Here is a 12920-nt window from a genome sequence, read left to right as displayed (position 1 = left end):
CTAGTGGGGAAATAGACACCTATAAGGGGAAATAGATACCTATACATCACCCCCCCCCCGCCCCCGCAAGGGTCTCTCTTCTGGGGTCACTGGTATGTTAGGTTTTTAGGAAAAGAGCTTGCAGGGGCCCCTGTTGCAGCCACAACAATGGGGGGCATCCAGGGAAGATGGGAGAGAGGAGGACACTTCATCCCCTCTCTGATAGAAGACTGATATCTTGCTCCTAAAATAGAGATAGGCAATATTATATCTCTATACAAGAAGACAGGAGAAGTAATAGGAGGTTCTGAGGGAAGGCCATGATGAGGATCAGGAGACCTGGTGCCTTGCCACTGTCATGCTGTAAATGTGTGTGTCTTCGTGGAATAGTTAGCCATTTCCTTTTTCCCAGACTCAGTTTCTTCATTTGTAAGATGGGAGCATTGGACAGGATCAGTGTTTTTCAAACCTCAAACCAAAATTCATTTGTAGGTTGTAAAATCAATTTAGAGTTTTTACCAGCAGGTTGTTTTTTTTTTTCAATGAAATAAAATAGATCAGAATGTGCTGTTGTACTCAGAATGTGCTGTATCATAAAAAATTGTTTTGTTAAACTTTTGTTCCAGTTTGTGTGTGTGTCCGTGAGTGTGTGTGTATGTACTGGGTTGAGACATCAAATGTGTTTCTAACTGTGGATCACAGTAAAAATATTTTAAAAATTCACGATTCCTGAAGTTCCCTCTGCCTGGTGTTTTAGGTTTCCCTGTGTCTGCAGAAGGCACTCCATAGGGATTTACTTACATGGTGATTTGGGAGAACAAGTTTCCATGACACCATCCTACACCTTCAACCCAAGCAGCCAGTCTTTGTACCGAGCCCAAGAAGAGCACAGCCCCTCAGAAAGTGAGGAGGGGCTGAGGTGTAACTGTAAGCCACGCTGTTACACAACGGATTCCATGACATCGTGTGGGCTTTTCTATACATGGACACAATTTCTCACACATCATACACTCTTTGGTTTTGCTGTGATGCTCTAGAAGAGACTCTTGCTTTAAGCAGAAAGTTGAACAAAGTAATAAGATCCCTTCTCTAGAGGTAATATCGTATGATTCCAAGAATACAAAATTTCAAGAAATATTTACAACTAAGGACATTCTTCCAGCAACAATAATGCTACAGCCCCTCCACAGGGAGGCACAGGTCACAGACAGCTTCTGGTCATTATCCTACTTCATCTCCTCAACAGTCTTAGGGCCTTGTGTCAGCAGCTTGTGAAGGGTCGAGCCAGGACTTGAGTTCAAATCTCCTGCCTCCAAAATCCTCTTAAATTCCATTGTACCACAGGGAAAGGGACTCTTGTTACCAAATTTAAATTATCAATATGTTTTCCCTTCTCATGACAGTAAATTTAATTCCATTTAGTATGCTTCAACAGTAGCAGGGTGCTAATGGTAGGACGCTGCAGTTGACAGATCTGTGTTGGGCAGCCATGCTTTGGGGACACTTGGTGTAGATGATCAAAGCATGGGGAGCCCCAGGCCACCAATAGGACACACTCCTACAATTCGGGATTGGGTTGGACAGTGTTACCCTCTGCAAATGAAGCTGATTAAGCATCTAATCCACAGTTCTCGTGCCAGAATATTTGCAAAGAAAATGCTGCTAAAGAACGGGTTTCCCCAAACCTCTTTAGTGATACTAAAATATATCTGAGATAAACTGTAGTATGACTGAGGTAGCACTGTCTGGATGGAGTGTGGGGTGGATGGATTGGGGTTAGAGGCTGAGGAATTGTGTTTGGGTTTCAAACACTGACCTGCGGGCTTCCCTGGTGGCACAGTGGTTAAGAATCCACCTGCCAATGCAGGGGACACGGGTTCGAGCCCTGGTCCGGGAAGATCCCCCCTGCCACAGAGCAACTAAGCCCATGTGCCACAACTACTGAACCTGTGCTCTAGAGGCCGCAAGCCACAACTGCTGAGCCCGCATGCCACAACTGCTGAAGCCCGCGTGCCTAGAGCCTGTGCTCTGCAACAAGAGAAGCCACCGCAATGAGAATCCCACGCACTGCAACAAAGAGTAGCCCCCACTTGCTGCAACTAGAGAAAGCCCATGCGCAGCTATGAAGACCCAATGCAGCCAAAATTAAATTAATTAATTAGTTAATTAAAACAAAACAAAAACAAAATAAACTGACCTGCAGACAGGCAAGTGACTGGGCCAGGGTCACACAGATGGTGAAGTGACAGAGCTCATCTTCTGATTCCAAGTGCTCTTGCCACCATAGCCTGTGTCTTCTGTTGGAGGGTGTCAGCATAGCATAGTTTGGAGACATCTTCTCTGAAGATTATTCAACCTTCTTAATCTGGTTTCGGATCCCCTAATAGGGGTTTGAGAAGGCTTATTGAACAATCAACAGTATAAAAACTGATGCACAGTGTTTTGCTTTTAAAGACACTTTATATAAAAATAAAATATGTGAAGAGAGAAGTCATTGCATTAGAAGTTGTTTGCATTAGAAAAAAGAAAATGTTGAAGTTACTTTCAATTAAGAATGTAAAATGGGTAAATGTGTACACATAGTTAAAACTTACCCATTTAAGATGTAGGATTGGATCTAACAAGCTATAAAATGATAAGAGGTTTCTTTTTTTTATTAGGCTGGTGTTCATTATCTTAATCTAGTAGATAATGCTTTACTGTCAAAGTTAGACCAAAGTAAAAATAAAAACTTAATTGTTTTTTACTGTATTAGCAACAACCAGTTAGAAGCTCTCCTGGAAAAAAATTCATTCACAAAATCAGTGACAACAACATCAGCAGCAACAATAACATGAAAGTGAAATGTCTGAAAATAATCCTAATGAGAAATGCATGGGACTTATATGAGAAACATTAGTAAACGTCACTAAGAAAAAAACATCATTTCCCTGTTGGGAAAAGTGGAGAATGACTATCAAGAGACCATTTATAAAAAAAGACATACAGATGATTAATAAATATATTTGTCACTTATAACTAAAGATTTGAAAAATAAACTAATAATGAGATTTCATTTTAATCCTAAATTGGCAGGATTTAAAAATAATCATATTATTCCATACTTCCTGAGGGGCACTAACATGGCATTCTCATATAGTGCTGATGGGGTTATAAACTGACAAAGTTGCTTTAAAATTGATCAATGTGTTTAGTGTCTTAAAATATGCATGTGCTTTTCACCAGTAATCTCACATCTAGAAATTTATTCTACAAAATTATCACAGATGCTGATAAATATTTGTGTGTAAGGATGTTTATTGCAGTATTACTTATAATCGTGAAAAACCGGAAATAAATTATATGCGCAGTGATAGGAAATGGTTAAATCAATTATGGTCCATCTCTATAGTTGAAGCCTATATAGTCACTAAACATGTTTTTGAAGAATATTTAATAACATGGGAAGTTATTTATGATACAGTGGCTTAAGTGAAAAGAATGCAGTGTACAAAATTGTGCTTTGTTATGTATATTAGTTTACTAGGGCTGCCATAACAAAATATTGCAGACTGGGTGGCTCAAACAATAGAAATTTATCTCTCACAGATCTGGAGGATAGAAGTCCAAGATCAAGGTGTCAGCAGGTTTGTTTGGTTTCTTCTGAGGCCTCTCTCCTTGGCTTGCAGATGGCTGCCTTCCTCCTGTGACCTCACTTGGTTTTCCCTTGTGCCTCTCTCTTTCTGTGTCATAATCTCCTCTTCTTATAAGGACACCAGTCAGATTGGATTAGGGCCCACTCTAATGGCCTCATTCTAACTTAATTACCTTTATTATAGGCCCTATCTCCAGACACAGTCACATTCGAAGGTACTGGGGATTAAGGCTTCAATATGATTTTTTTGCGTGGGGGGGGGAGGGTACACAGTCCACAATACTGTGATTCTGATTTTATTTAAAAATGCAAAGAAAAAAAAAAAGACTGGAAGGAAACATAGTAGATTTGTAGCTTTGTGAGCAGTCCTGAAGATTCATAACATGTGGTAACTGGTAAATAACTTTGCTGATGTACAAATCTAAGTCACATGGACCTTTGAAGATGGCCTGAGGCAAAGTCTACTGGGAATCCTCATCTCATTGGGCTTCTTTATGTTTCATTCATCATCTTGGATGTAGCAATTTTCATTAAGGGTTAAAAGACTCGTAATTTTTTTTACGATGCCATACCATAGTTTATAGGGGAAATATGCAATAATGGTAGTTACAAAACTGATGCTCTATCCTCCATAAATACATAAATAATTAAAAACTATTAAATGTTAAGAGAGGTTATATGAGTGGTGTAATAATATATTTTAAAAATTTTATTATTTTTTATGGTATCTACTATAGCGAGCATGTATTACTTTTATATTGGGAAATAAATTCATGTTGTTTAAAAAATACTGACAATTTTCCACCTGAAAATATGGGATGAAGTTGATGTGATCAATTTCATGCTGTGGATTCTTAAAAAATTCTTTTTTAATTCAATTCAATTTGGTTCAACAACTATTTGTTGTTCACTTACACTGTGCGTGGTGCTATGGTTCAAAGCTCCATGAGACATCATCTGACCGTCTGAAAATTCTTACTCTGGTTAAGGAGACTGAAAACCACTCTGCTGACCGTGAAAAGTGTTATAAATAAAATATGGAAGCCTGGAGGGAGAATTGATAAAGGTGACTTCGTTTTAGAGTTAAGCCTTGAAGATAGAGTGAGAATTCACCATTCAAAAGAGGGGAAAGAAGGTCAGGCAAGGAGGTGTTTATTCCCCCCTTATTTATGTACTTAATCATTTATTTATATCAATATTGACTCATGGATATCTGTTTTATATTTTGTGTTATAATCCATACCTTTTTTTTTTTCGGATGTGCTTTCTTTGCTCAATGAAATGTTGTGACTTTCAAGGTCAACAGAGGTGAACATCATAACTTTTAGTGGTTATATAGTACGTATTCAATCAATTCTCTACTGATGCACACTTTTGCTTCCACTTTTTTTTCCAGCAGTGCTGGAATAACATCCTTGTACATTCATTTTTGTGCACTTGGGCGACTGTTCTTTAGTTTACCATTCTAATCCCATCCCTAAGACATATACTTGAGCTTTGTTCCCTGTTCCTCAAGTACACCCTGCTTTCCCTTAGCTTCTGCTATTTACCTAGAATGCTCTTCCCCTATCTTTGCCCACTGAAGTTCCCTGTATGATTCAGGGCTCAGTTCAAAGGCTATTTGCTGTATAAGTTCTTCTCTAGTGTTTTGAAGGAATTTAATGGTTCCATCCCACTTCTCTTTGTTGTATATGTGTTGCCTTTGTTGTATATGTGTTGTAACACTTATTATCTGACACTCCTATTCTATCCCAGGACTTCTAATAGATTTTGAACAGGTAGAGGCAGATATGTGATCAATCACACTCATTTGTGTACTCCATCATAAAGTAACTAGCATATTTTGACTCTGAAGTGAAGAATCTGAGTAACTGAGAAATTAAGAATTGTGCTCAAGGGACTTCCCTGGTGGTCCAGTGGGTAAGAATCCGTGCTCCCAATGCAGGAGGCCCAGGTTCTATCCCTGGTCTGGGAACTAGATCCCCCAGGCATGTTGCAACTAAGACCCCGTGCAGTCAAAAAAAAAAAAAAAAATGTGCTCAATATTGCGCAGCTAGTTACTCTTCATTTCTTTTACATACATTGTTGCTCCATGCTTCAGGGAGACAGAGGAGTTGAATACAGGTGCTAGTGTTTGTTTAAAGTACAAACAACTGTGCTGTAGTTTAGTGTTTTTCAGCTGTCTGTCAAAAATGTTTGTTATTTGAAGACTTTGGTATAACAGTCTTCCAAAATGAGCCTGTTCATTATGCCAAGTATTCACAGGAAATTGCATATGAATGCAGGAGAAATTAAACAAGGCCTCTGATCTTTCCGACTTCCTTTTTAAGTCAGCAGGTGGCATAACGTATCTTATGTATTAGAACTAGTAATAAGAGGTGAATGCCAAAAAACAAAACAAAAAGAAAACAAAGAGACAATGTTAGTTTGGTCGTGAGGCTGTCAGTGAGCTGAGGCTAAAGAAGGTCCCGCACTGTGGTCCTGATGACCCACCCAGCGTGCACCTAGGAGGAGACGCGCCCCTTCCGTTAACACTTTGTGGCGGGGTGACCTACACATCTGTGACCCCCGCCGGGTAGGAGGAGGCCCCGCTGCAGGCGCGCGCGCAGATACAGCCACCCGCAGGCACCTGGCTCCGCGCGCCGCGGGAGGGGGGGGGGGGGGTGGGCCGGGGTAGGTCCCACCGCCGACCACGCCCCCAGGAGGTGGGGCGGGGGGGCGGGAGTCTTTAAGAGCGGGCTGCCAGGCCGCCTCCTCAGTCAGGGTGCGGGGCTGTGGACGGGGAGGCTTGAGTCTTAGTCCTGCGCCGCCTGCCCACGGGGGGCTCCACCACCCTCACCTCGGCCTCACTAGCCCGCCAACCCAACTCGGCGGCTCCTCCGCGAGCCTGCCGGAAACTCGCGCCCCTCGCGCTCCCCGGCCCCCGAGGGGGCCGCCTCGGGCCATGGTGCCCTCCCAGGAGGAGCCCGCCGCCGCGCGGGGGACGAGCGAGGCGCAGCCGCTCGGCCCCGCACCCCCAGGGGCCGCTCCGCTGCCCGGCCCGGGACCCTTGGATGGCCCGGAGGCGGCGGGGCCCGAGAAGGTGGAGGTAGAGCTGGCGGGGCTGGCGGGGCCGGCGGGCGCTGAGCCCCTTGAGCCCCCTGAGGGCGGCTGGGGTTGGCTGGTGATGCTGGCGGCCATGTGGTGCAACGGGTCGGTATTCGGCATCCAGAACGCCTGCGGGGTGCTCTTCGTGTCCATGCTGAAGACCTTCGGGTCCAAGGACGATGACAAGATGGTCTTCAAGACAGGTGAGGCACAGCACCCGCCGCGACCAGCCCCGAGGGGGCTGGCGCGGGGACCCCCGCGCATCCCGCGTGCGGAGCGAGCGTCGGCGCCGCCTAGTGCGCCTCTGTGGGTCCGTGTGTGCGGAGGTTGTGAGGGGTGGGTCTGTCCAATTGCAAAAGCAGCCTGCTCGGTGCGCCTGTCTTTGTGTTGAATCCAGATGTAGGCACTGTATTTGGAAACAAGTCGCAAAACTTATTTGCCTAGATCTTCCTGCTTTCCTCTCTGCAGAATAGGGGCTAAGAGTCTGCGGTAGACTTTCTCTTAATTTTTGAAAACAAACAGACCCTTCCAAACCCAATTACACCGCTCCGTCATTTTTACGGTCTCTTTCGTGACCGTGACGGTTGGGTTTTTGTTCATCTGCCCACGGCGCTGCAGAGGGCTGTTTGTGTTGCGGGGAGGCAGGGTTGGCGAGATGAAAGATATGTATTCCAAGGTCACTGGAGTTCGGAAGCGGGCCCTGAAGGAACCACGGTTTCGTGGCGTTTTTTTTTTTGGGGGGGGGGGGGAAGGGGATGTCACTCTGCTAAATATAGGAGACAGCCAGATCAGGGACTGGGAAGAGGGAGATGAAGGGTTGCCCTTTCCTAGTGTGTTCTTTGTCATATTTAATCATATACCAAATTAGATGAAAAAGGTGCACACTCAAAATTTTTTTCCGTGTAGAGGGTTGGTTATTACCTGATCTACCAAATCCAAGACCTTCTGTATAATGCCTTTACGTACATTATTTCACGTCATCCTGCAAGGCAGGCGTTGTCAACCCCATTTAGGCGAGAAAAGTGAAGCTTGTTGAAATAAAGTGTCTTAATGACCCCAGAATGGAGATAAGACACGCATCTTATGACTTAAAGGGCCAAGTGATTTCCATTACTAAATCAGGCTCCCTCCTTGCCATTTGGGCAACTATATGGTTAATGGTCTTTTTTTCTTTTTTACCTTTAATTTTCATTTATTTTTAGAGTTTTCCTTAGGTCTTTAGTGTGCATACAAAAAATATGCAAGACTCATAACAAATTCTAAGAGAGAGGTAATGTTGGGAGTTTTAAAGCCTTATATATAAAGAGTATTATACTATATGTATCATTATTCAGCTTTTCTTCTACTCTGCATTGTGTTTGCAGTTTATCCCCATAATACCTCAATTTGAGCTGGTAGCTTAAATTCTTTACATTTTAACTCATAGTTTTCCATTGTATGAATATATTATACTTTATATGCATTTTTCCTTTAATAAACATTTAGGTTACTTCCAAATTTACTATAGACAATGCTGCCATGCATATTCTTGTACATTGGCTCCTTGCGCATGTGAATCAGGTACCATATTTAACCTGGAATTTCTGTTCCTTAAATAGCTTTTAAAGCTGTTGTGTTCTGCAGGTCACAGGGCTAGGTACAAAAAGTGTTCAAAATGTAATATGGTGTACCTGCTTGGAAGGCAACTGTTGTACAGTTTAGCAGGATAGATATGCATATGCAGTAGTAAACAAAAATTATTTTGTGTCTTTTCTCTATGAGTATCAGGTATCTGGGAGGAAAAAGCCCAAGGAGGCAGAATTCACAGAGTCAACATTTTAAGAGTAGTTCCTTCAGTATTTAGCATATTCTTGCCTGGGATTACAGACGTTTATTGCAGTCAAAACACCAAAACAAAACAGTCTTTTGTTTACCACTGGTTTTGCAAACTCAGGTGAGTAGATCCATTGGTGTCTGTGGAGTGTCTTATTTTTTCTCCTTCCTAACTTTTTCTTGAGAGAGAGAGTGAGCAACTGCTGGAGAGACACCATAGCTTTACCAGGGATCAGAGTTTTGCAGTGTCAAAGCCTCTGTCTCTCTACTGTCCCCAAGGTTCCCATTGCTACAATAGGCCAACTCTGGGTAGCTGAAGGGGAGGGAGGCCACAGGGACCTGCTCTTTTGAACTTTTTGAAACTCTCTATTTTCAGTTTTGTTGAATGTCTTTCTCCATTTACTCATTTAAATCCTTGACGGCTTTCAGCCGTGTTTGTGTGTGGGGGTTGTGTACCACACAAACAGGTATACAGGTGTGCCAGCTAAATACTGAAGATCTTGGTGCTCGTCTGCATGACTGCCATGTGTGGTTGGTTGTGCCCTTGCACAAAGGTACACAACTCAGGGTCAGTGGTGACTGGAAACCAGCCTGTGCTCTAGTTGCCCTTTATCTAATTCCTGCAGAGGGGCCCTGTGCACTTGTAATGGCCCTGTGTAACACCGCAGCTAGATGGCACAAAAGCCTGTACTTGTACTTGGTTGATATGTGAAACATGTACAGCAGATAAACTTTAAGGTCTGAGGTCACCTCATCGGTGAAAAAATGGTGACAGGATAGTCTTTTAGCCAGTTAATGTTGAGATCCACCCCCCTTCTGTCTCTCTCTCCTTTCTTCCCTCCCTTCCTCCTTCTCTTCCTCCCTCCCTTCTTCCTTCTCTTCCTCCCTCCCTTCTTCCTTCTCTTCCTCTCTCTCTTTCTCTCTCTCTTCCCCCTTTCTCTTTCCCTCCCTCCCTCCCTCCATCCATCTCCCTCCCTCCCTCCCTCCCTTCATCTCCCTCCCTCCCTCCCTCCATCTCTCTCTCTCACACACACACACACACGCACACACACACACACACACACACACACACACACGTGTTTCATATAAAGTCTCATCTACAGTAGGCCCTGAAGTGTTTGAGAACACCTGCTTTGAAGTTTGACTCTTCAGTCTTTTTTATTTGGATATTCTAATGCTGAGTCATCTGCGATCAAACATATGCTAACTTCAAGTACAACATAAAACATACCTGGAACTGTTTAAGGCTTTTATTTTTTCAAAGTTTCGGTCCATTTTCGAAGTCTGGAAGAGAGAGACTAGAGCCCGTGCATTCCATATCCTCTCTCTGCAGCCGCTCCCTCCTTTTCTTTTTTTTTTTTTAAATTAATTTATTTATTTTTGGCTGCGTTGGGTCTTCGTTTCTGTGCGCAGGCTTTCTCTAGTTGTGGCAAGCGGGGGCCACTCTTCATCGCGGTGCACAGGCCTCTCACTATCGCGGCCTCTCTTGTTGCGGAGCACAGGCTCCAGATGCGCAGGCTCAGTAGTTGTGGCTCACAGGCTAGTTGCTCTGCGGCATGTGGGATCTTCCCAGACCAGGGCTCGAACCCGTGTTCCCTGCATTGGCAGGCAGATTCTCAACCACTGCGCCACCAGGGAAGCCCTCGGTCCATTTTCTATTACATTATTCATGATTGATAATTCCGGCATTAGAGGGCAGTCTCCATGTGTTCATTAGCTTCTTTATAATTATAAGCCCAAGGATACACAGGGAGGTGGTGGTGGAATGGGAACCTAGGCTTCCAAATGATGGTTCATATTTCTTGAGAACTTTGCATGTGCCAGGCCCAGTGCTAAGCACTTTACATGCATTCCTATTTTAAACCTTACTGCAACTCCATGAGATAGGCTTTATTTATTTATTTATTTTTAAAGAAACTTATCTGTTGAGCTTTTATTTATTATTTATTTAATTTATTTATGTATTTTGGCTGTGCTGGGTCTTCGTTGCGGCATGTGAGATCTTTAGTTGCGGCATGCATGTGGGATCTAGTTCCCGGACCAGAGATTGAACCCGGGCCCCCTGCATTGGCAGCATGGAGTCTTACCCACTGGACCACCAGGGAAGTCCCGAGATAGGCTTTATTTAATCTTTCTTTTCAGATGTGGAAACTCAGGCTTATAGAGATTAAATAAGTGGTGGAGCCAGGGTTCAACCTCAGGTTTATGTGACTTCAGAAGCTAGGTTTTTAATGCTAGATCATGTTGCATTGGCTAGATAACATTCTGCTAATCCAACCTTCTTTATGTTTGGTTAATTCAAGTGTTAGAAATTGACTGAGTACTATACCAAGAATTCTGGCGTTAGAAAAGAGGTCTGAAAGATTAGGGTCCCTGTTTCTTGGTCTTACTTGGCTGTCAGTAAGCAATTGCCAGTTGTTGATGTCTCATTGAAATAGATTTTTGGGCGTTCTCTGGTGGTCTAGTGGTTAGGATTTGGTGCTTTCACTGCTGTGGCCCGGGTTCAATCCCTGGTTGGGGAACTGAGATCCTGCAAGCCGTGTGGTGTGGCCAAAATTAAAAAAGAAAGAAAGAAAGAATTAGGTTTTTGAAGTATAGGGAGGTGTTCACGGAGAAGCAAGATAATTTCACATGGCATTCAAGAAGAAGTCTGGGGTTTGCTTTGAAGAACCAGACTCCTTTAGACTGATCCATAGCAGGACAGTACTTCCAGGCAGAACTGAAGAGGAACCTTCCTCAGGCTTTACTTCTTCTCTTCAGGGCTCTCTTACCTCTTTCTGTGTCACTGATGATCCACCCAAAATTTCTCAGAAAAAGGGCGTGGAGAAATTCATTCACACTAAGATATAAGCGAGTTTACACATCTTAATGTTACTCCTTATTCATTCTACAAATGTTTACCAAGTATCTGACACCCTCTGTGCTGGGCACTGGAGGTGGTAATAGAGAGAGGAAGTCAGCTGTTCCCAAAGAGAACAGCTGATTCCCTTTTGATTTGCTGTGGGATACAAATAAGTAAACAGAGTACTTCTCTTTGCAGTATACCAGGACTCAGTCTTAATGTAAGGGGCTGAAATTCTAAGGAAATTCCCACGAATGGTGGAGGCTGGGAAAGGCATTTGATGGCCTCTTCTCTGTGGCAATAAATCTCACTTCGTGAAATTAAGACTTTGGAAAGGGGAAGAAAGCCGAACTCCGATTTAGGCAGTAGAACCAATTAAAAATGTTGAGTGCATCACAGCCCTATTACGTTATCCTGGCTGCTGTTGACATGGCACTCAGAGATATGCCTTGCACGTACTGCTGTGTTAGAAAGGTCCATCAGAGGGAGCAAGCTGAGCTTGAGTTGTCTCTTTTCAGTTAAGTTTTATCTGTTCATTTGTACGTGCTTCTTGCTGGGATGGGGGGAAATCAGACACTTTTGGGAAAACTAAAACATACTGCAATTAACTGGAACATTGTTTTCCCTTAGAAATTGCAACTTTGCTTTAACTTTGGTTATTGGAAAACCTATTTTTAGTTCCTTCATGGAACTGAGAAAGAGTCTAGGGTTCTTTTAGCTTCCTGACACAGTGCTGTGGATATTCTCTGGGATTTTACTAGGGTATTAGTCTAGTTTACTTATCTGCTTTCTTCCTGGAAAAAGAAAAAAATATTTTAGTGGTATATTGACGTTTAAAAAACAACTATTTAAAACAAGTATGTTCTCAGAATCAGTATTTAGGGTCATTAGTGATATTCTTTTGAAGAAATTATGTCTTTGTGGTCTAGAGGCTTGGTCAAGAAGACCCCTACTTCTTTTAGTAATTCCCAAAATGTGTTCTTTAATAACCTTTCTTTAAAGAAGAGGGCTGTGGTTAAATAAGTTTGAGAAACACTGCACATTATCTTCCTCTTTTGGATATTTTCAAGTACAAATCAAGGTATTAAAAATCCAACAGTTTTAAAGGAAAGTAGGCTATCAAAAAGGTCCAGAAGGGGAGGCTCTTTGGTTATAATCATTAACGCAACTCTACCTTCCATGTGTGAAGGTAGATTGCTTTTCAGATAATACCTGACTCTTATTTGCACTCAAAGAGAGGTTGAAAAGCCAAGAGAACTCACTTATGGCAGCTGTTACGATGCTTGAATTTCCTTCATTCTCTTCCGTCTTAAAACATCCAACCTTATATTCCATGTGAATTCATCTAAACTGCCTGTTAAAATAAGTTATTAGACCACAAAAATAGTTCCGGGATTTTGGAATAATAAAGACATGAGCATGGTGTGAGCATTTCATACTCCGTTTCCAGAATGTTTCTGAGTTCAGAGCAAGACTGAAAAGTGTAAATAGTGTGTAGTGAATTCTGATTAAGTACAACAATATGAGTATTCCTGTGGTGGTTTATCATTGGATTTTTATCAATAG

General features: G+C 42.7%; 1 protein-coding gene across 1 annotated transcript in view; it reads left to right on the top strand.

Annotated features, from left to right (window-relative positions):
- The first annotated feature begins 6557 nt into the window (after positions 1 to 6557).
- SLC16A10 (solute carrier family 16 member 10) overlaps positions 6558 to 12920 on the top strand; it is a 132223-nt gene continuing 125860 nt past the window's right edge. Inside the window, exon 1 of the mRNA XM_068551067.1 lies at positions 6558 to 6903. Within this exon, the coding sequence (XP_068407168.1) occupies positions 6558 to 6903 (346 nt within the window). The remainder of the gene's footprint in view (positions 6904 to 12920) is intronic.

The sequence above is a fragment of the Eschrichtius robustus genome, chromosome 9 (assembly GCF_028021215.1).
Source record: "Eschrichtius robustus isolate mEscRob2 chromosome 9, mEscRob2.pri, whole genome shotgun sequence".
Lineage (NCBI taxonomy): Eukaryota > Metazoa > Chordata > Mammalia > Artiodactyla > Eschrichtiidae > Eschrichtius > Eschrichtius robustus.
The sequence above is the reverse complement of the archived record's forward strand: the minus strand, read 5'-3'. Positions and strand labels throughout refer to the sequence as shown.